The 23,980-nt window shown below is 37.1% G+C and overlaps 1 protein-coding gene across 1 annotated transcript in view; it reads right to left on the bottom strand.

Moving 5' to 3' along the window:
• Positions 1-920: 920 nt before the first annotated feature.
• Positions 921-23,980, bottom strand: part of SLC9A2 (solute carrier family 9 member A2) — a 79,337-nt gene continuing 56,277 nt past the window's right edge. Inside the window, exons 6-12 of the mRNA XM_019753913.2 lie at positions 19,651-19,740; positions 19,041-19,111; positions 13,117-13,278; positions 7,434-7,530; positions 5,371-5,502; positions 4,096-4,186; positions 921-2,576 (exon numbers count right to left, since the gene is read on the bottom strand). Coding sequence (XP_019609472.1) covers positions 2,206-2,576; positions 4,096-4,186; positions 5,371-5,502; positions 7,434-7,530; positions 13,117-13,278; positions 19,041-19,111; positions 19,651-19,740 — 1,014 coding nt within the window. The 3' untranslated portion in view covers positions 921-2,205. The remainder of the gene's footprint in view (positions 2,577-4,095; positions 4,187-5,370; positions 5,503-7,433; positions 7,531-13,116; positions 13,279-19,040; positions 19,112-19,650; positions 19,741-23,980) is intronic.

Raw genomic sequence — 23,980 nt, 5'->3', positions numbered from 1 at the left:
TCATTGCTTTTATCATTCAACAAATAAGAAAACATTTACACTGATAATAACGATAAAATAACATAACTGTTCCCTTTTTCAAAATTCACACAATGTCATCCAAATTCTTTATCTAACTTGTAATAAGTGAAAGCTGAATTTGGTCTACCTACTTAAGGAGAAGTATAAAAATTTTCATTTTTTTCTCCTTCAGTTCCATAGTCTCCTTATAAAATGTATTAATATTGAACACCAGGAAAAATCAAGAAATTTATTTTTAAGTTTCCTTTTCATGTCAATATTCCTTTTCAAATTTCATAAACTAACTTAAAATTTAGTCTTAGCATTCTCAAAAATACACATCACATCTCTTGAATTATATTCCTATAATAAAATTCTAACATAAAAGTTTTAATTTCTTTTCAACAGATGAATTACATATTTTTATAAATATTTTCATTTAAAATAAAGATTTTTGGCACAGAGTCCTAAAGCCTGTAGTTTTCAAATTATGTCTACACTGCTTTCCACGGATCAACTTGGGAGTTTCGGAAGGAAACTGCTCTTTATGAGCTTGTGTCTTGTGTTTATACTCCTCTCTGTCTCATGCCCAGCAATCTAGCAGTATTCCAAGACTTTAGAACATGAGAAAAATGTCTAGAAGATTTACTTCTCCATGTCGGTGAGGGCAGAGGAAGAGGATAGAAAACCACAGCCAAGGATTCCTCAGTACTGTATCTTTTTTGTTTATCCATGTTTTCCACCCGTAATACTGTGGTCACTTGGACCCTTTGCTACATCTCCAATGTGAATCCATGGAACTATAGGAGTGGCTTATACCTAAACCCAGAACTTTAGAATCTTGTTCCAGTCAAGTTTTAAAGAGGAGCTTTTCAAAGGGGAAAAAAAAAAAAAGAAAAAAATGACAGGCCAATAAAATCTACAGTTTAAAACACAGATTTAAGCCATCTTTAATTATGTTCCACTGCTTGTCTTTCTGCTGTACTTTTAAAAAGTACTCAGGTGAGTAGAATCCATTTTTATATGAAGAATTGAAGAATCAGAGTTTACTACTTTATTGAGGGGTAAAGGTAACAAACGTACAGACTAGTGCAAAATAACAACTCCCACTTTCTCCAAAGTGCTTCCTACATAAAATTCAAAACCTGAACTCTCACCAATTTGTTAAACATTGGAATACTGTTCATATAAACTTTCAATCTTGTCTGCTTAGAGCCTCTGACCTGGATTCAAAGTTCTAGAATGTTCTACAGAAAAATGTCTGGAGCAGGTGGTCCTACATGAGTGTGAACCTGAATCTCCTGCATCCTCCTCCCAGGATTGCACACTACAAATCTGCCAACAAGTTGTCAGCAGGCGCTGCCCTGTCTCCCCACACACCACATGAGGCTCACACGTTGGAACTTCATGCAAAGCTGCCACCAACTTGGTCACACACTAAAAGCTGGTGTCGCCCACACAGCCTTCCTCTTTGCACCATTTAAACACAAAGAGGAGACGGAATATATGTCACCTCAAGCAAATGGTAGAATGAGAAACAAATTAAAAGCCAGCGGACTCTCATTATTCCTTAGGAGTAGCAAGATCTCTACCCGGCACTCTGGGAGCCAGGCCATCTCATCTGGTTAGGGGTTCTGATTGTCTCCCCCTTTGAGTCATCAGGTGTCTGCTCCACACTGTGCTCTTCCTTTACCAAGCGGTCGTCAGCTCACAGTCAGGAGCTGATGGCCCCCCAGCCTCCAGGACTGCCCTTTACGCCTTGGGAAGATGTTGAGTATTTTTAGTGCCATTTACTTAAAATCTGATTACAGATATACATTTTTTTCATAAATAAAGTTTGAGGCATGTGTATATATTAAAATTTTCACCAACAAGGGTGTATTAAAAATTTCAAGTTCCATCGTTCAAGTTCAATAAAGGCACACTTTTTTTTTTCTGTAGGCCTGCAAAGACTACAACTGCTCACAACTGAAGTCATAAAAGACATCCAACGGGACTGGGACTGTTTTTCTTTGATTTTCCTCTTCTTGGGATAAGCAATCGTCCCATTAATCAATGGAGTGACTCTTATCACCCAAAAAAAGTATTTAGAGCCATAGAGGGTTTTAAATGGATTCCACTGTTGTGCCAGGATTCAGGGTAACAACCACAGCTGTGCTGGGTCAGTTATCCCCCCTCCCCCCAGGTCAGCTTTGGCCATTTCCATTAAGGCTTCTCACTCCCAAAGCGGGTTTTCTGGCTTCCAGGTTCCGATGCCCTTCGGACCAGCCTGGGTGGTGGCTTGGGTCTGTTGCCTTCAGTCACATTGTCTTCCCGCACCAGGCCAAACTGGCCTTTGGAGAGAAGGGGCTGCCGGAGCACACCTGGGGTCTGGGTGCCCCCCTCTTTGCTGTGGGGAGCTGGGGGACTGCAGGGCTGCCCTTGGCCAGAATCGACGTCCATCTCGTTTTTCCATTCCATCTTGTAGGGCTGGGGGGCTTTCTTTGAAAACTGTTCTGGCAGGAAGCGCCTAGCTCGGGGCTTTAAGTTGAGGACAGTGGTCCCAGCTTCTGTGTCTGAATCGCTGCTGTTGCCACCTACCACAGAGCAAAAGAAGGACAACATGGGGAAGCATTCCAGGGAGAAGGTGTTACAAGTGACTCAGCAATACATCAGTGGGTCGGCCACTGCTGCGCCCCCAGGGTGGGTGGGAGGTCCAAGGGCTCCCTCTGGCTCTGAGAGATCTGGGTTTTTTGCACGATCTCCGTGAGCAGTCAGCTCCACAAATGTCTACTCATACTGATTTTGAAGAGCTTACTATGTGCCAGACACTGTCCTCAGCACTTTTAGATACATTAACCTACTTAATCCTCACAATCCCCCATTTTACAGAAGTTCCACCAGGATCAACAAGGGGTGGAGCTGGGATTCAAACTGGGACCACCATGCAGCAGTGGTCATGCTCTCACCTGCCCCATCGGAGCCACCCCAGGAGGCTCAGCTCAGGGTCTGTCACACAGGAAGTCACCAAGGATTAACTGCTATTATGAAGATTCTTGTCTTGGTCTGGAATTTTGTATACAGCCTTATTTCCTTTATAATTTTATAAAAAGGCCAAACATCAATGTATATTTGCCAAGCAAAGGGAGGAGGCATGATTAGAATCAGCTCATTGCTAAAATTCTGGTCCTAGACTATGGAGGGTAGAACAGCTCGTAGGACGCTTGCCCAGGAGTTGAGACTCTTAGGAATTTAGAGCATTTTTGATGGACGTGTGGTGATAACGTGGCCCACTCTGTTCTAAATATCCAGTGCTCCCTTTTCCTCCCTTCTCATTTTTCACCTCACTCTCCATTACCGCCAGCCATCATTAGACTTTCCTCTTCTTGGTTAATTAAATAAACAAGCAAAAAGTGTGTGGGGGGGATTATTACTGTTACATGCCATATTTTAATAACGCAATATCCTAACATATATCTCCTGGGGTTTCACAGAAAATGGCTTGGAGTTTACATAAAGATTATCATCAAATAAAGAGCTATTAGACTTTATGTCAAACTTTTAATAATTATATCCAGAAGTAGAAAATACGGCTGTGTTTATGAAAATATATTAGAATTACTGTAAAAATTTAAATATACCTTTGCAGATTTACAACTTTCTATGTACCTCTTCACTGACCATGTGGTGACAATATTTGCTTTTAACATGTTTCCCCGAAAATAAGACCTAGCTGGACTATCAGCTCTAATGAGTCTTTTGGAGCAAAAATTAATATAAGACCCTCTCTTATATTACTATAACATAATACCAGGTCTTATATTAATTTTTGCTCCAAAAGACACATTAGAACTGATGGTCCGGTTAGGTCTTATTTTTGGGGAAACGGTATATCAAATAGAATCATTATGGAAAATCGCTGATTGAGTTATTTATAATGTGCATGGAACTCCATTCAAAAAGGCTGCAATGCAAATAAAAAGTCACCGTATTGTTATTTTAGCTTTGCAAACTATTGAACTCATTGTGATTAATGAAGAAGAATAGGGGCATCTTTCTATTCTATAAACATTAGTAAATAAGTGTCAAGTAGTTCTACTCCAACTGTATCATTACCTGCATTAGAACTATTCTTTTTCTTTTGTAGCTTTTCTGGAAGCTTTGTATTTTTTGGTAAGGATAAGTATCGGGAGGTCGAAGTGGAAGCCTGTAAAAGAAGCAGAAAACCATACTTAGACTACGCAGATGTCGTCTGTTGTATACTAGAAGTTTAAAATTTTATGACAGACATTATTAAAAATTAAAATTTTAGTTCTCAATTCCAAAATTACTTTGTGAGGGACTGTAGGGATGGGGAATAAAGTTCCAAGCAATAATTATTTAATTTAAAATAACTAAACCTCTTCTAAAATATAATAGAAATCAGGAGTGAGGAAAATGGAAATAAAGTGGGACCATTATAAACAACATGTGAAAACTATTGGTGTTTTTTTTTAAAGAAAAGTTACTGAACCACCTATTTATGATAACAGTATTACTGAAAAACTTAGAACCTATATGTATGGGGAAGAAGATGTATGAAAAATGTAGCGCATTTTAGTTTATTTACTTTAACAAGTCTTGGAAATGATAGAACCAAAAGTATTACTATAGCTAATTTGCTGACATTTCCAATGCCACATTCTCCAGTTTCTTTAACTTTCAATCGATGCTGCCATATTTTACACATTAAAAAAAGATAATCTTGTTCATATACAAAATTTTGATCTCTGACAACCAAATACAGAATACTTTAAAAAATAAGATGCATGCCTGCTGTGTTAAATTAAGCAATCATGTGTTTTGCAAATGGCTTTTCTAACCTATTGACAACCCCCTGGACCAAACGAAATGATGAACGAACTCCCCGGTGAACACTCACTCCCCAGCCTTCTGAAGTCAACACACAGCGGACTTACAACCACTCTCCCTGGAAAGCTCAAATGTTGCTTTGCAAAGGAAGCCTGGCCCAGTCATCCTGTTTCAAACTGTAACTTGCCTGACCCTTCTTGATACTCTCAACTTCCTTCCTGGGCGATTTTAAATTTTTTCCATAATACTTACTGCCTTCTTTCTAACAGATAATTTGCTTATTCTATCTATTGATGACTTCCTTCTCCCCCACTAGAATTCGAATTCTACAAGCGTAGATCTTTCTGTTTTGCTCACCAATGTATTCCAAGTACCTAGAGCAGTGTCTGGAACATAACAGTTGTTCCAGAGACACGTGAAAGGCTGTAATTAACTCCATCCCAGAATTCCTAAGAATCAACCTTCAGCAGCGCTTCCGGGATGGCTGCTGTTTTCCCTCTTGGAAGCCTTGTGCATCCCAGAGGCACAAAAGCCAGTTACCCTGCGCTCCCGATTCAAGCTGTTGTCTTTCCTAATGCTTTCCCGCAAACTGTGCCTTCGGCGGATCAGAATCTCCTTGGCTTGTCTCTCATTTGTGTCAGCCGTCAGATTGTGTCTGTTGTATGACAAAGTCTGGAATGAAAAGATAAGCGACATTTTACCAAAAAGGAAAAAAGAAAGAAAGAAAGTTAAAAAAAAGAAAAAAAGAAGTGATCACTGCCCAAGAAATTCCAAAACTTTACTACGTTCCTTGGCTTTGCAACTCAGCTAGGTATTTAACAACTAATGGGCAAGGGAAAAAAGTATGAAAGTTAACATTCTTTAAAATTTGGAACATATTCCTCTTCTAATAAAAGCTAGTGAATAAGTTTCCCCCCCCATTAGAACGTGTGATCTTTATAAATGAGAAAAATGATGGAATTCATCAAGTACCTTCATCTACCTTGAAGTATCTTGTATGTATTTATCCATCATTAGCGGCTGGGGAAAAACCATACAAGTCATCTTCATACATTCTCTATTGGACAGGAATCAGTGGTATAAAAACACATCACTTTGAGCCACTTAGTGGTGCCATGTGCTTTTGATTTTGACTTAGGAACATTTCTTCTAAACTGGGCTGTCAAATTGAGGAAGCTGCTGCCACCTACCACTAGCAATGATCCTGACCTCGTATTTGAAGCAGTAAAATGCCTCAACGAGGGCTGTACATGGCATACAGTTTTAATTTTATAAGCTATATAGAAATCTGTCTCCTAAGACAAATTGTCGTTCATAATTAAGTTCATTTTCTGACAGAATTAATGTGCACTTCTTGGGACCATCGCTGTGTCCAGACTCTATTAGGCCTAGTAGAGAGATGCAAAAGTAATAAAGGACAGGGCTCAATTCCTGTTTTGAGAAACTTACTATCTAGTTGAGCATCTAAGGCTAACAAAATAATACAAAATCATGAAATTAAGTGCTAAATGCATGTGGTACAGCACGAGCTCTAACAGTTATCCCACTTAAAGACAGGGCTGAGAATAACACAGAAAGTTGGGGAACCTTAAAAATGAAAGGGTCAGCTAAGCTGAGAGGAAGCAGCCGTGGAGACAGGAAAGAGAGCAAGCCAGGCCAAGGAATGAAGACAGAAACCTGTACTCCATGAGGGCTTGGTGTGGGTGGGTGAGGGAGGCGTGTAAATGAGGCTGGATAAAGCAGAACTTGGATATAGAGACCCCAAATTTGGAAAGAACCATTTAGCCTGGAAGCCATGACTGTTGTTGTGTTTCATTTTAAATAGGAGAACACTGCTATTAAAAGGTGTTTTAGGGAAAAGGGTGGAGCAACAGGAATGTAGGGGACAGCCTTTGGGGAGAACAGCTAAGAAGCTACAGAGATGACCCTGACATGAGTGATGGGACTCCCGACAAGCAGCGTGGCCTGTGTGCCACTTCACCTCCCTGTGCTCATTTTCGTCATTGGTAAAATGGAGTTCACGGTAACACTTCCCACTTATTAGAGGATTAAATGAGCTAATACATGCAATATGCTGAAATGGAGCTTGGCAAATTGTGTGCATTCACTGTTAGCTATATTATTAGCAAATTATTGTGTCAACAATGGAAATGCAGTGGAAGAAGTGACTCAGACGATACAGTGAAGGAAGAAACTATAGCACTTTATGAATAACAAGATTAAATATATTTTTATAAGTCTTGAAACATAAAAGTATCCATTAAAAAATAGAGGGCAATCAATTATTTACTTCACAATTAGTTACTCTGTGTGTGTGTGTGTGTGTGTGTGTGTGTGTGTGTGTGTGTGTGTCTAATCTCCAAGCCCATAGTAGCAGAACTCCCAGGGGACTGCAGGCCTTCACCCATGGTGCCCGGAGGAGAGTGGTACCCTAACGACAGCACACTGTGAAACAGGTCTGAGAGAAGAGAAGATGCCTGGTGTGGGACCTCAGAGGTTGGCATAACAGTGGGGCAATATCCACTCTAATTGGTAGCACAAAATCAGAAGGCTTATTTTTAGTCAAAAGCAAGTCAATGTTTAGCTAAATAAATTATCCTTACTCGCTGACGAATCTGATAGAGATTTCTTGATAATATTTCTCGAATTTCATCCATTTCACCAGGCGTGAGCTTCCTTATTTTTTCTTCACGACAGTCACTGTGAAAGTTTAAAATAAGGTTTTAGTATTCAAAAAATATTAAAATCATCAATTTTCTTTCTTACAGGTACAATACCATTAAGTAAGAAGAAGAACCTTAGTTTAAAAAATAATACTTAGGAATAATTCAATATTTTAAAATAACTCAAAATTCTGAAACTTTTATTTCAGTGCTGAAATCATTCAGGACAAGTTCAATCATGCACATGTTTTCAGAGTCTGTTGATGTAATTATTTTTTAAGAAAGATAAAGTATAGTAGCTTATAATGTTATCACTCAATTATTTCTAATACTCCATAAATAAAGTAATATGGTGGTTTTTTCCCAACAGAAATGTAATTAGATATATTTTGCTTTTGTGGCCTGGGCTTTTAAATACTTCATTAGAAATATCTGCAAAGACACCACTTATACAATGTGTATATATATACAGTCAATCCTAATTATCCAGGGATTTCATATTTGCAAATTCACTGACTTGCTAAAATTTATTTATAAACACGTTATCAGTACTCATGGCACTTTGCCAGTCATTCACATATATGTGCGAAGTGGGGGGGAAATTTGAGTCGATCAACGTGGAGATTTCCTGAGCACAGTTTTGAAGTGCTATATGGAGTTCCTATGTGTAATAAGACGTGAGGGACCTTCCAGAGAAAATCTGTGTCAGAGAAGCATTATTCAGGCATGAGTTATGGTGCCGTTGACCACAATTTCAATATTAATGAAACAACAATGCATATTAAATAAGGTATCTTTACACAGAAATATACATAACACAAGATATGTACTGATGGGCTGATGAACACACTGTAACAAGAAGCTCACAGGAACCTCCCCCTGGATGTCTCCAGGAGCGATGATTGAGTATTTGCGAATCGGTGTTCACCGCAACTTTATAGAACGTAAATGCTGTGAACAATGAGAATTGACTCTATTTACATATTTTTAGTCTAACTCCTCCAAAAAGGCTTTGAGGGGGCCTTCACAAATACATAATACAATAAAGTAAATAGGAAAATAAATTAAGAAAATAAATGAAATCTGGGATGGTTAATATACATAAATGCATATAGAAGATGAGCCAAGGGCACACAAATTAAAGAGCATAGTTCTCTTATATTATTTTTAAATGCAAACTTACTGTTACTGTAAACCAACCATCACAGTAATTACTGGGGTACAAAAACCTATGTGCAAAGAGTAATGGAGACACACAAAGGAAGGAACACAGAAATTCAAGGCTTCATCAGGACAGACTTCTCTTATTTAGATGATTCATTTTTGCCTCAACTTCAGTTGCTCAGATGATTTTTTAAAGAAGCATCTTTATCGACTGACGCACTGTTGTTTAGGTAGCTGTCCAGCTTTCTAGTTAGGTCTTTCGATCAGCAAAGTTAATTCACAGAATTTTAAAGTCAGAATGAACAAATAACATCCATAAACAACAATCTTTTTGATGCCTGATTTTCTTGAACAGTGTCCCCACCAAGTTTTTAACCAACATATGTTTGCATAACTCTAGTGCAAAGTGCACAACTACCTCCCTTGTGTAGCCTTAAAATATCCACTATGATTATGAATTTGTGACTTTCTACTTGTGCTTCTGTCGAGTTTTGGTTTATTATTTTGAGGCTATGTTATTATTTGTGTGCTAATTTAGACTTGTTTTGTCTTCTTATAGAATTGAATTTTGATCATTATAAAATGTACTTCTTTTATCTCTAGCAATTTTTCCCCATAATACTTACATTTTATGGCTATAATATAATTACACAAACTTTCTTTTGTTTAGTGTTTTAACAGCATATTTTTTTCAACCTTTTCTTTGTAACCTTTCTATACCCTTACATATAAGAAATGTCTGTTACAAACAATATGAGTTGTATATTTTTATCCATTCTGAATTCTGATCATGTCTCCCTTTTAAATGGAGTAAGTTTATATTTAATGTACCTACCTTTGGATTTAAGACTATTACCTTACTGTTTGCATTCTATTTGTCCCATATGTTTTATGATTGATTTTTCTACTTTGTTGCCCTTTTACAATTTATTTTATTTTGTTATTTCATTTCCTTTCTCTGGTGGCTTATTACATTCTTTTACTTTTTTTTTTTTTTTTTTTTTTTTTTTTTAGTGGTTACCTGGGATTACAACATAAATTATTGACTTATTAAAGTCCAAAATACATTCATTTTTACCACTTTCTGGACAAAGCAAGGACCTTAGAATACAATAACACCATTTAGCTCCCTCTCAATTTATAACCTATTATTTTTGCTAGCTTTAATTTGGTATACATTTCAAACCCCACAGACATTATTATTTTATGCATGTAATACTCATTTAAATTTTACAAATATTTACTATTTCCATTGTTTTAATTCCTTTCTTCATCTGAAAGCTTCTCTATGAGACTCTTCCTTCTGTCTGTAACCCTCTATCATTCACTTTAGTGTGATGGTTTATATTTGTCTGAAAATGTTTTTATTCTAGATTTTTGAAGGGTAGTTTAGCAGGAAATGAAACTCTAGGTTAATCAGTTACTTTCTTTAAGAATTTTGAAGATAGCAATGGTTTCCACTGCTTTTTGTTGAAAAACAGCTGTCAGGATTTCTTTCTCTTTTGAAGAAAATAGGTCTCTTTTTTCCTTAGAGTATACTTAAAATTTTCTTTTTGTGTTTTTTATTTTTAGCACTTTTTGCTACTGTGTATCTACTTTCGGTTTTCTTTTTATCTAATCTGCTTGAGGTTTGTCAAAGTTCATGTCTTTTATCTGTTTGGGGAAATTAACAGTCATTTTGTCATAAAACAGAGCTTCTACAAATTTCTTATCTCCCTCTGGAAGTTTTCACCATATCCTATATGTTTTTTACTTTCTTTTCAATATTTTTCATCCCCTTTTTTTTTTTCACTTTGTGCTTCATACTGGTTATTTTGTTCTGTCCTATATTCCAAGTAATCAATTCTCTCTTCAGCTGTATCTAATCTGCCTTTACACCTATCAAATGAGAGTCTATATTTAGTTACTTTATTTTTAGGTCAAATATTCTAAGATATTTTTTATTTAATAGTCTCCATGACAATGCCAATAATGGCAATGACATTTTCTTGCCCTAAACATATTATTTTTATTTTAAAATCTCTGATAACTCAATTATCTGAATCCCCTTTGCATCTGTTGTTACTCTGCTATTGTTTATCTTTTTCTCAATGTTTTCAGTCACATTTCCTTGTCTACTCATTTTATTTTGATTGGTTGCTAGATATTATATATGAGAAATCATAGTGGTAGTTTAAGGCTCTTTTTCTCCATAGAAGGTTTAAATTTACTTCTCTCAAGCAGCTTGGATAGGGGTAATATCAATCTCATATGATTTAAATAATTGTGGATTAAGATCATTCTAGATTGGACTTCCTTTTCTTTGAGGGCTAAGCTGTAGAATTTTGAGGTAACAACCTATGTTTGGGTATAAGAGCTCTTCCTTCTTGGTAGGTCCTGAATTCTAATTTTATTCTCTAAGACCAATCAGTCTGTCAAAACCTCTATTTTGGTATTTTAGGCTGTCAGACACCTTCTCTGTAATCCAGGGAGAAAATAGCACCAAATGCTACTTCATCTCTTGGACTTCCTTATTCTATTGACTCTTAGCTAAAAATAGTCCTCACCTCATGCATACTCCAGATTTCACGCAAATTTTTAAAATATATTTTGTACTATTTTTCTAGTTGTTCTCAGAAGATGGTTTGGTCTGTAACACTCAGCTCATTATTGCCAGAAATACAGCTCCTTATTATCCATCTCCCCTTTTGCTTGTACTTTTCCCAGAGAACACATTTCAGGAGAGACAGAATGGTCAATATAGCATTCATTTATCTAGTTATGTGGCTAGCCATTAATTTTGTAACCTAGTTCCCTAACCCTAAACGTTTGCCTTTACTCTGCTTATTAGCAGCTTCAAAAATGAACTGTGAACACAGAGGAAAACTGAGATTTCTTTCTTCTGTGATCACAAAGACAATGGCTCTCCTGTTGAGAAGCTGGATAAATGAATTATCCCTTGCTTCAACTGCAAATAGAATAGTGCATAAGGAAGATAATGAAATTATAAACCTAGAAGGAAACTTAAGGATCAAGTCTAGCTCCATTGTCTACTTGGAAAAGCTTAACCTCAGGGAAATAAATGGACCAGTTTAAGGTCACACACAGAGTTATTTGCAGAGTATAAATCAGCCATTCTGTTCAATCTACTACTGTTTATAATGCAATAATAATGCCTTTACCTCCAAGCCATTCTGACCACTATTTTTTTTTTTATTGTGTGAACTCCCATAATTTGTATAGGGGACTTAGAGTCCTAGTAAAAGTCATAGTTTATATGGTTGGGTGTGATTTGGAGCTTCCTCTGTCATTTCAACTCTCCCATAGATAGCATTTTAATTAGGTGACATTTAGTTTAAATGAGCTTCAAGCTCAGAGTGAAAGAACAAACCAGTGGAACCTGTAATTTCTGTCATTTTTGTAATAGAAAAGGAATGATGATTACATGATGACATAACCTAATTTGCTAACTGAGTATTTACTCTTCTACTAGGGATTTGCTATAAGATTTTGGGCAAATCACTTCCAAATCTGAGTATTCATTTCCTCATGTTTAAAATTGAGCAGACAGACTACGTCAGTGGATCTCAATCCTGGCTGCTTATTAAAAACATCTGAAGAATTTATAAAGATATCTATACCTGTTTCTCAATACCAGAGATTCGGACTTTATTGGTCTTGATAGCTGTATTATTTAAAAGCTCCCAAGCTGTTTCTAATGTGCAGCCTGGGTTGAGAACCAGTGCACTAGATGATCATTAATGTTCTTTCCAAGCCTTAAACTACAAGTATGAGTAATCTATCAGGAAAAAGCTAAATAACTATATATATATATATATATCCGTGTTTCCCCGAAAATAAGACCTAGCCGGACAATCAGCTCTAATGCATCTTTTGGAGCAAAAATTAATATAAGACCTGGTCTTATAGTAAAATAAAATAACTTTATAATATAAAATAACATATATGATATAATTAATATAATATAATTAATATAATACCAGGTATAATTAATATAATATAATATAATATTAATATAATAATGGGTCTTATATTAATTTTTGCTCCAAAAGACACATTAGAGCTGAAGGTCCAGCTAGGTCTTATTTTCGGGGAACCATGGTAGCAAATATAACACATCAAAATGCCTGCATAAGAGACTTTACTTTTCAAAACCACTGAATTACCCAAAGCAAATATAATAAAGGCATAATCATCCTAAACATGACAAAGTATTTTCTGACTAGTCGATTCTAAAATAACATGGTGTGATGCAGCACAACATGACATAACATGACATGGCATGACATAGCATAAGGTACACATTTCTAGGCTTCACAGTTTAGCCAGAATCTCATTCTGCTGTGAGGTTATAAGGTATCTCTCTAGAACATAGGTCAAATTTGTTATTATTACTGGTTTCAGAAAACCATAAAGACATATTAGAAAAACTAAGTTTTATTTGCAAAATAGTACTTACTTTAGAGATGCAAAAGAAGGGACAGTACTTATCATCCCAGTCTCTGCCATCTCAATGGCATGTTTTATTTCAAGCTTTTTATATAAGGATACAATGCTTGACTTGGGTTGGTTTTCTCGAATCAAAAGCTTCCTCAGGTACTTGTCATCAAACTTCTTAAACCTGGAAATAAAGACAATAAAAGCTTCAATTAATTAATGTCACACTAAGAGAAAAATCTGTTTTCAGCAATAAAATCATTTCCACTGCTCCTAGGGAAATAATGTAGTACCACTATTTAGCTAGTCTGATCATTATATATATTTTTATATGTGCATACCTGAATATATATGTACATAAAATATGTGTATGTATGTGTGTATATACATGGATGTATTTATGTATGTGTGTATGTATGTGTGTACATGTATACACAGGTGTATATATTACATATATATACATATATATGTATATATTGCATATATGGGTTCATTTTTATATACAGCCATGTCATATATTCCGGGGGTGCCAACAAAAGGTATACACGACTTGAATTCATCTTTTGTTATCGGTATATATTGAGTATTACAATTTTAATGCAGTTTTTTCCTTTCTTAAAATGTGTATACATTTTTTGGCACCCTCTTTATATCTAATATTCACTAATTATAGATTAAATTACATATATTTCTACATTTCCTATTTTTCTGCTTCCCCTTTCAGCAAAATTACTTAAAAGTGTTAATACTCGCTATCTCCTCTAATTCTCTCTTGAACATTCACAAATCAGGCTTTTGCCTCCAATATTCTTTTCAAACTACTCATATTGAGGCCATCAGTGACCCACCACCTTATAAATCCAATGGCCAATTATTAGTCCTCACCTTTTCGGACTTCTCCTGCTTAAAATATTTTCTTCCAGGACACCATACTCCTTATGGTGCCTGCCTACCTCTTTCTCAGCCTCTTTTTGTTGGTTGTTTTTCTTCTTTCTGGCCTCTTCATGTAGGAGTGCCCATTGGTCCTATTCTCTACCTCCACTCATGGCGATCGTGCCCAGTCGCATGGATTTTAATAGCATCTCTATGCCAGTGACTCCTGCCAGTATCTCCAGCTCCAACTTCTCCCAAACACCAGAAATGAATATTCAGCTGCCTACTCAACATCTCCAGTTGCATACTTCGTAGACATCTCAAACTTAACATGTTCACACTGAACTAATCTTCTCCTACAATACTCCCCTGTTCAGTTAATGACAACTCCAACTGGACAAAAACCCTGATGTCATCTTTGATTCTTCTCCTTCTCTCATATTCCATGTTATGGCCTGAATTCAATCTGTCTAAAAATTCACATGTTGAAGTCATAACCCCAGTACCTCAGAATGTGACCATATTTGGAAATAGGGGCTTTACATGGGTAATTAAGTCTAAATGAAGTCACTCAGGTGGGCCTGGATCCAATATACCTGGTGTCTGTATAAAAAGAAGGAAATTGGAACAAACACATACAGAGGAAAGATGACATGAAGACAGGAAGAAGAAGGCCATCTACAAGCCAAGGAGAGAGGCCTCTAACAGATCCTTTCCTCACAGCCCTCAGAAGGAACATCTACCGACACTCTGATCTTAGATTTCTAAACTTCAGAACTGAGAAACTAAATTTCTGTTGCTTAAGCCACCAAACCTGTGGTACTTGTTATAGCAGCTCTAGCAAACCAGTACACCCTATCCATTTGATCGGCTATTCCTGTTGTCTCCACCATCAAAAAAGATACAGAATCCAATCATTTCTTACCACTTCCTTTGGCACCACCCTGGTCCTAGACATCATTTCTCAACAGATTCTTGCAATGAGCACCTAATTGGTCTCCATGCTTCCCCCATTGCATTCCTACAGCCTATCCATAGAAGCCAGTGTGATGCTGTTAAAATGTAAGTTGAACAATATGACTCCTTGCATGCCACTTGAGTAAACATGCAACGACCTGGAGTCCCTACATAATTTGGAGCTGTGCCTCTTAGTATGTGCTCCTCTTACTCAGGTCCAGCCTCACTGGTGTCCTTCCTGTCCTGGAAACTTACCAGTGTGCCCCCATCTGTGGGCTTTGGTACTTACTATTCCTTCTACTAGGTACACTCCTCCAATATACTTGCAGGGCTCATTCTCCGACCTCCCTAAGTCTTTCCTCAATCGTCACTTTTCCAAAAGAGCCTTTCCTATCCATCCCATTAGAATTTCATGCCACCCCCATCACACTTCCTGTTCTATTTCAAGGATACATTTTCCTCCATAGCAGTTATCATTTTCTAATATGCTATTAATTTTTTTTTACCTTAGTTTCTGTTTCCTAACACTAGAGTGATATCTATGGGCAGAGGTTTGTTGTTGTTTCCCTGTATCACTACTGCACAGAGCAGCGCCTGGCACACTGTAAGCCTGTATGGTAGAATGAATCACTTGATCCCAACTCTTCCCTGTACCCACATCCTCTGCCATATCATTTGGTACCTTCCTTCCTCCATGGCCTTGATAGCCTGCCCTGTCCTGATTCCTGACTCTGGGCTCAATAATGCTACTTGCTTTGGCCAATGGGCTATTAGCAGACATGATGATGGAAGCAGAGGCTTAAAATGGGCCTGTTCATTAAATCTTGCCTCCTGTGCTTCCATAATTACCACGAGAAGGATATGCATGGAGTGACTCATTAGTCCCAGGACAAAGGTCAATGCCACATGAAGCAGAGGTAAGTCACCCCAGTCACAGAGAAGGCCAGCCGGGATCAGCTGACAACCAGTCACCCACTGAAGCAGGAGCAAGACCAGCCCAGAACAGGTGACTCTCAGCCTCTAAACTCAGGCGCTTTAATAATAAGTGACTTGTTTTGGGGGTGGTTTGTTATGTAACATTATTATGCCAACTTGTAAGTGAAACAGCACGTAATAAATATTGGTTGAGAAAGAAAGGGATTTATTACAGCAATCACCCTAAGCCCAAGGAGGTTTGTAGGCACACCTGTGCTTTGGCAGGAAACAACGTTAACCCACATTCCTGGTGCTAGTCCTTTGTTCTAAACACTGGAGGGCTATGAATAATTAAAGAGAGCCATCCCTACACTAACACTGGGCCTACTTCTTTCTAAGTTTATTTTGAATTTCCTATTAAGCCCTAGAGCAGGACTGCTGGCAGCAACACATCATTTTAAACTTTTATTATTATTGTTTTAGCTACTCACTAGAGATAAACAAAACGAAGAATAAACACTGAGGACAATGATATCTGACCTATTTAGCATAGGGACTGTGCATTTTCTTTCTTTGCTTTGTTTCCATTCCTTTTATTTCTCTGCCAAGCTACACACAGGTGGTTTCTTTCTCCATTATTTGGTTCCTCTTGCCAAGTTTGAGAAGCTTCCCTATGTATTACCCTCTCATTTCATTCTCAAAGGAGCGATTGCCTCAAGAATTGTTTAGCAGGACGACTAGAAATCCACAGCATAAGGACTCCAGAGGAAAGGGAAAGATATCCAACATACCTAAAACTATCATTGCTTTATATGTCATCTCTAGTAAATCAGCAATTATATACGTACCAGAGACAGGATGTGAGCGGAACTCATGTTAAAAGTGGCCTGTGTCAGCACCAAATCCCTCCGAACCCATTTCCCCACTTCCCCACTCTACCTGCAGTATACAGTACACTTGATAATCCAGAAAATCATTTGACATTTACCTGGAAAATACCACGTATGGAAATGCATAGGGGTTCATGAAATTATTAAATGAAGCATGCATACTGCAGAGAAAAATGTTAGACATGTAACTGTTACCTTTCAGGCAGGAATTAAAGTTGTCTCTGCCATCCTTAGTATTTATAGTCCAATTAGCCTGGCAGCTTGCAGATGTCTGCCTGCAACAGACTCATGTACCCCAGAGAAAAAGTGCCTTTCCCTGAAAGATACGATGTATAACCTGACTTTCTCTGACATTCCTTCACCCAAGTTCCAGAGAAAACATACATGATCAAAGGGTCCATCTCTTCTTTCTCCTAACACTGCCCCAAGGACTGCTGGTCTGATTCGCATACCTACTCACATTTATTTCCCCCCTGTTTGGGAGGCAGAAGAGTGGTATAAATCTTTAGCCTGATCTTCCCTTTTGAAAAGAAACAAACTGTTCTGGGGTACTACTGTCACTTGTCACTTCAAGCAAGGACTGACAGGATGCTAGAGAAATGAGAAAAGTGGTTGGGTTGAAAGGGAGAAGGTAGGTGGGTAATAGGCGTGGCTATGGAAACTATGGTGACGAGAGGCAGAGAAGACTGTATCACTGGGTAGGCACACACTGGGATGGTTCTTAGAAGGTACCAGGGATGTAAAGCAGGGCAATGTAGAAAGTCACATGGCTGACAGTTAGGGTTCTCTCCTCTACCTCGTGCCTCCAAAATAGTGACTAGTGCCCAGTATAAACGGCCACTGTTTTCATAGTTTTACAATGATTTTAGTTTGCTTTGTTGTATTACTCTGCGCCCCCATGTGGCTAATTAGGCACTCTCTTCTGACAAATAAAATGGTTTTCCTTTAGAGATGAAACAAGGCTAGATCCCTGGGGCCTTTTTACATTGGTAAATGGTGTGGTGAGGCTTGTAATGGTTGCACTTAAAGTCTCCATAATTCATTTTATTACTTAATGATATCTCTCTCACACACACACACACACACACACACACACATCTATATGCTGTGTGACTGTTTTGTTGTCTTTACTATATTGCAAAATTTTAAGGGCCTGAGTCTATGGCTTATACTTCTCATTTAGTCCAGTATCGTGTCAGAACATGTGAGCAAACAGTAAGCACTTAACAATTCCCTTATGTTAAATTACATATATTGGTAGGTTGGTCAACTTCATGTTAATTAGCATTGGGGGGTGCGATCTGTTAGCAAGTTAGGAAAGACAAGGCAGGAAAGCAGGAGGCATCCACCAAATATAGCTTAGAACCTGTCCACCTGTCCTCGGTGACCAACAGAAATGCCATCTCCTTCAAAAGTCTTTCCTAACCAGTGATTCTGCCTGGCTAGTCTACCTTATCTACTTCAACTACAAAATGCTTGAAAAGAGACAATGAATCTTATTTCTCTACCACAGAGCATTTAAAGTTTTTAAAAAGTAAATAGGTAGATAGATAGATACACAGACAGATGATAGGTAGATACATAGATAGATAGACAGGTAGACAAATAGACATTTATGTAAGTGTACATAATCTTTCAGATAACTAGCTTTAAAAATATTTATTTTCTGTTAGTCTCTTTATATCCTCAGGTTCTCTGAAGACCTTCAATACATGTGGGAGAACAAACAGTAATGGAACCCCCAGTTTTTAACCAAATAGATTGCATTCCTGTTTCCCTTGCAGTGAAAAATGTCTGTATGAATGAGTTCTGGTCATATAAGTTCAGGCCATGTGATATAACTGGAAGAATTGTGTGGAAACTTCTGATAACTTTGTTAGGAGGAAGCTAGTACGCATTTTTTTGTGTCTTCGTTATCTTTCTTCCTACATGCAGCCTGGACGGTGCATATGATGGTTAATGCTGGGCCAGCCATTTTGGTCTAAGAGGCAACTTTAGAAATGGAAGTTGTTGGTGGAATCAATTAGACAGAAGGGTCCTGAGACTATGAGGAGCCTGTGCAGCAGAACTTGTCTATTAAACCTACATTGCCTACCTCTGGCAATCTACATAAGAGAGAAATAAGCTTCTATCGTGTTATTACAGCCACTATTGTCCCAGGTCTCTGTTATAGCTGAATTTTAGCTGAAAGGACACACTGTGGCACAGGATAGGAAACATGTACACCTCTGAAAAACAAGGTAAGTCAATAAGTCAAGCTTCCAGAGTGATCCAGAGCCACGCATAATGTAATGACATCAGACTTTCTTACTTGTCTCTCCAAAAGTTGTGACCCCAATGTCCACAAACATCTTCAATCCCAGTCTTCACGTGATCAAAAAACTAAAACAAAAAAGGCAGGCTCATTGGTTCATTTTTACCTGAGATCAGTAATTTCCACTTTATTTATATCATGCCTGAATTTCAAAGACCCTGATGGTTTTGCTTTTCGTTTTTTTTTTTTTTTTTTCACTAAAAGCAATAAAACAAGAATTAATCGTCAACAAATTGATGAGATGTTTATCACATGCATATTAAGCTAATCTTTGATTATTTTTCTCATCATAAGTTTACTCATGATTTTTGAAAATGTGAAGTAAGGCAATAATTTTCCAGTAGAAACATTTTCAGGTTGCAGGAAGTAATAAAAGGGGATTCCTTGTCCTGTATTCCTAAGAAGATCAGTGGGCTTACTTGGAGAAGCCTCCATGGGGCTACATTCATTCTACACCCCCAACTCACATCTTTCTCAGCCTCCCTCCCTTTTACCCTCTGCCATTTCCTTCTTTGTCAGGAAATGAGGACCATGATGTAAAACTGTTTGACTGAATCCAGCCTTTTTTCTTTTATTATTTAAATTGTTATAGTATATTAAAACCTACCCGACAATGGATTTCTTCACTGACAGCTTGCTGTTTCTTATTGGACCTCTTAACATCAAGAAACTCCACCAAGGGTCGAATGGTTATTCCCTGCACATAAAAAAGAAAGTGAATTTTCTTATAGAATGAAATTAAAAATTCAAGAATAACTTTTATTCTCCTACGCTTTGACAACCAACAAACGACATCCTGCTCCAAATATTTAACACAGTACATGCAATATTTTGTAAACTTTTCCTTCCTCTTCAATAGCTGGCATATTTTCAGAGGGCCAAGTCCCAACACCTTCTACTAGAAACAAAACACAAGAAACTGAAAACGTAATTGTAAGAAATAGAAAGAGAAAGAAATTCTAAGAAATAATAAAATATTATCCAAATCCACGGTATCGCCTACTTGTATTATCCACAGAAATCTTTTCAATGATTCTTACATTCATTAATTTACTAAAACAGCTTAATTGATCATCTACTGCATACATGTCAGCAGCTTGGACATTTGAGACCCAAAGATGAATAGTTACGGACCTCAGCTCTAGGACTTTGTGGTCTTATGGGGAGAAGGATATACCAATAACAGCTACAAAGTAGGCAAAGGAAGAATGAGAGAGACACAGAGAAAGCGGGTCAAGAAAGGGGTTTGGTAGAGAGGGAACACTGGAGAGGTGTCTTAAAAGATACTGGAAACATATTGGAGCAGAGACCAAACACAAGCAAAGGATCAGCAGTGACAAAGGGCACAGAGTAGGTTTGGGCATGCTCACCATGACCTTGGGAAATGGAGAGAATCATAAGACTTGGCAAGCAAAGAAGAAAAAGAATGTCCTTAACGTGATCAAAAATTAAATTATTTGCTAGAAATCTATAGTGAACATTTGACTTAACAATGAAATATTAAAAGCATTTCCACTAGAACCAGGACAACACAAGGATACTCCTGATGGGCTATTCAACATAGTTCTGCAGGTCTCAGTTGATTAAATAAGAAGAGACAAAGAGATGGAAGTGTAGCTACTGAAGATGAAGTAACAAGATTTTTGTTGTTCACGGATGATCTACTTTTTTTGTCCTAAAGTATCTAAGACAATCCTTTTTCATTTAAAAATAGCAAGAAAGTTCAATAAAGTGACTAGACATAAAATCAACATACACAAATCCATCCCATATATTAATTTAAAAAGGAAACAGAATAAACACCTAGAAAATAGTGAGGAAAATGATATCTATATCTTCATCTATTTGTATATGTAGAGAGAATATATACATAATAGTATGAACCAGTATATAGATAATACATTAAATATATAGTAGTATACCACATAGATACTAAGCATATATATGTACTCTTATATACTCTATCTCCGTATGTACATATATAATCTATTACAGGTAACCCCTGTATAACACGGTTGTTAGGTTCCTAAAAAATGCTGTGTTATACGAATCCGTGTTATACAAAACAAAGAACAAAAAAGGGAGTTAGGTCCCCAAAATTTTAAAAACATACTATTATATTTTTATAATTAAGAGAAATATCTTTATTAAAGCAATTGTCACCAAAAGTATGACATATTAATATGCATTAAATAATGTTTTCTTCGTCATCACTACTAAGCTGTTATTATGTTCCGTGTTGTTCAGGGATTTCTATAATTTCGAATGAGGTATTTTTTGCTCTTAAAAGCTCTTATTACACTCCGTGTTGTTCAGGGATTTCTCTAATTCTCAAACCACGTTAGAGGGAAACCATGTTCTAGGATGCCGTGTTGTAGGAGGGTTTTCCCCAATTCTCGAACTGTGTTAGAGGGAAACCACGTTGAACCATGTTTCTCTGAAAATAAGACCGAGTCTTATATTAATTTTTGCTCCAAAAGATGCATTAGGACATATTTCCAGGGGATGTCTTATTTTTTCATGTACAACAACCTACATTTATTCAAATACAGTCATGTCACCTTCTTCTGGAACACCATCATAATGTACTAAATGCGTCCGTCTGGATGACGATCTTAACTGGGGCTTATTTTCGGGGTAGGTCTTATTTTCAGGGGAACACAGTAGAAGTGACACGTTATACGGGGGGGGGGGGTACCTGTATATAATCCTATCACAAAAAATGCACAAAACCTTTACAAAGAGAACTATAAAACTTAATTAAAGGATATTAAAAAGACTTAAGTTTTAAAAAGACACATAGAGTTCCTCGATGGGATTACTTAACAACATCATGATGACAATTTTATCTCAATGTACTCGCAATAACACAATTCCAATAACATATTCCAAAGGATTTTTAACAGTGTTTCAGAGGTTGGTTCTAAGTTAGTCTGGAGGAGTAAATGTAACCAGAAAAAATTAGAAAAAGAAGAATAAAGGGGAACTTAAAGATATCAAAACAAATTACCAAATAATATATTTAAAGTTATGTGATACTAGCACTAAAATAAGCCAGGTGCGGAGGGAATGAGAATGTGGGGACAACAGAGACCCCCAACTTTCTTGCTTGGTAGATATTTGCCACCACTTGGCATGAAGAATATTTGTATAGGATGGGTATTGGATTTGGGGGAGGGGGTGCTTATGTTGAGATAGGTTCCCTGCCATACATTTGACTTCCATCTCATCTTTCTGCACCTCTTTACATCTTTACGAAAGCTTTTGAGAATATAAACTGTGATAAACACACACACACAGTTTTTTAAATGCGACCACTTGTTTTATTCCATCACTCCAGCTTTGGGCATTTTTCAGCTTAACTTTAACTTTCTGAAGTGTGAACTGATTTTGACCACATTTGGAATAAAACACATTTTGCATTCTATTTGTGTCACGTTCAAAGTCTGCCACTTTGAAATAACAGAGGAGATAATAACAGTTTTACAATCAATACATATTCTGTAATTTGTAACTTACATAAATAGGTATGAATATGTAGTTTACAAAGATGGATTTCATTGATTTCCAGATATCATAAAGACACTAGTTTAATAACAACTCCAGGGAAAAAAATTATCAAAATCAGTACAATTTTTAAAACTATATAATGTATTTTAAGGACATGAACTATTGTTTAACATACTTTTTTTTTTTCAATCATTATTCATTTAGTAAACAATAAATGAGTTTCCAGTATTTGTAAATATAGGGCATAAAAATAAAGATAAAATACAGGGTGGGCCCCAATCCCTACGGGGATTCCTTCCGCTAGACAGATAATCTAGAAATTAATGGACTGTCACAAACAAAACAAAACTGACCAACTACAGGAAGCAAGTGTGGCCTGGTGCCCAGATCAACTCAAGTTTCTAAAACTACAACATAATTTATAATTAGTTTATAATTAATAAAAAGTATTGATTACATGCAATGGCTCACTGACACTGTCTTTTAAAATATGTATTTGTTTAAACAGTTTCCTTTAGTAAACACCCCTCCTCTCCTTGAATTATTTGCAGTTGTCATGTCTTGCTCAATAGGAATTATTTGATACGTTCTGCCTTATTTCCTCTCCCTCCCTTCTTTCTTTCCTTCCTTCCTCAATCCATCTATTTTGGAAGTAGAGGACATGGCATCTGTGTGTGTCATATTAAGTTCCCTACACTGGATGTTATATTCTAGGAGCCTGGGTCTCTGGTTGGGAGAGACAGAGGGAAAAAAAAAAGTACCTTTGAGAAGGCACCTTATTTACCACATTGGAAAATTTCTAAGTTAGGTCACCTGGGGAGCAACCTGATAAGGCCTAGAAAACAGCTTGTTACCACCCGCATAGGTTAAAAACTAAAGATATACCCCTTGGTTTTCCATCAAACCACTGCAAAACATATTTGCAAAGCCCAAGTTAAATTTTCACCCATTCATTCAGCTTTGGCACAATAAACACGACACTTCAGAGCCAGATCTGAGGGAAAGGACTCGTTTAACAGTAGGCAGGGGCAGCATGACCGCCAGGTGAGGTTTGTTTTCGACCTTGTTCCATCTCTGCTTTCCGCCCGCCCTGCACCCTTCTGCTACCAGTACCCTAAGAAAAAAGAAGTGCTGTCCATTAAATAATGAGCATTCTTTTGGTTTATTCTTTTGAAATAAATTGATTTCTTGATTTTTTTCCCCTTAGAATGAATTAAAAAAAAAAAAAAAAAAGAGGTGAGAGGAACTGCCGTATATTTCTTTGCTGATTTAGCAGCCAACTTCCAGAAAAACTTGAAGAAACGATTGTATTACAAACTATCACTGTCGTTGCTATGCTATCCTACATCAGGCCTTTCTCACGTTACAAAGTTGATCATAGAGATCACAAGCCCAGTTGTACATACAGTGTTTATTTTAGAATGGAG

Source organism: Rhinolophus sinicus, linkage group LG05 (genome assembly GCF_036562045.2).
Source record: "Rhinolophus sinicus isolate RSC01 linkage group LG05, ASM3656204v1, whole genome shotgun sequence".
Lineage (NCBI taxonomy): Eukaryota > Metazoa > Chordata > Mammalia > Chiroptera > Rhinolophidae > Rhinolophus > Rhinolophus sinicus.
This window is presented reverse-complemented; position numbering and strand designations above follow the sequence as displayed.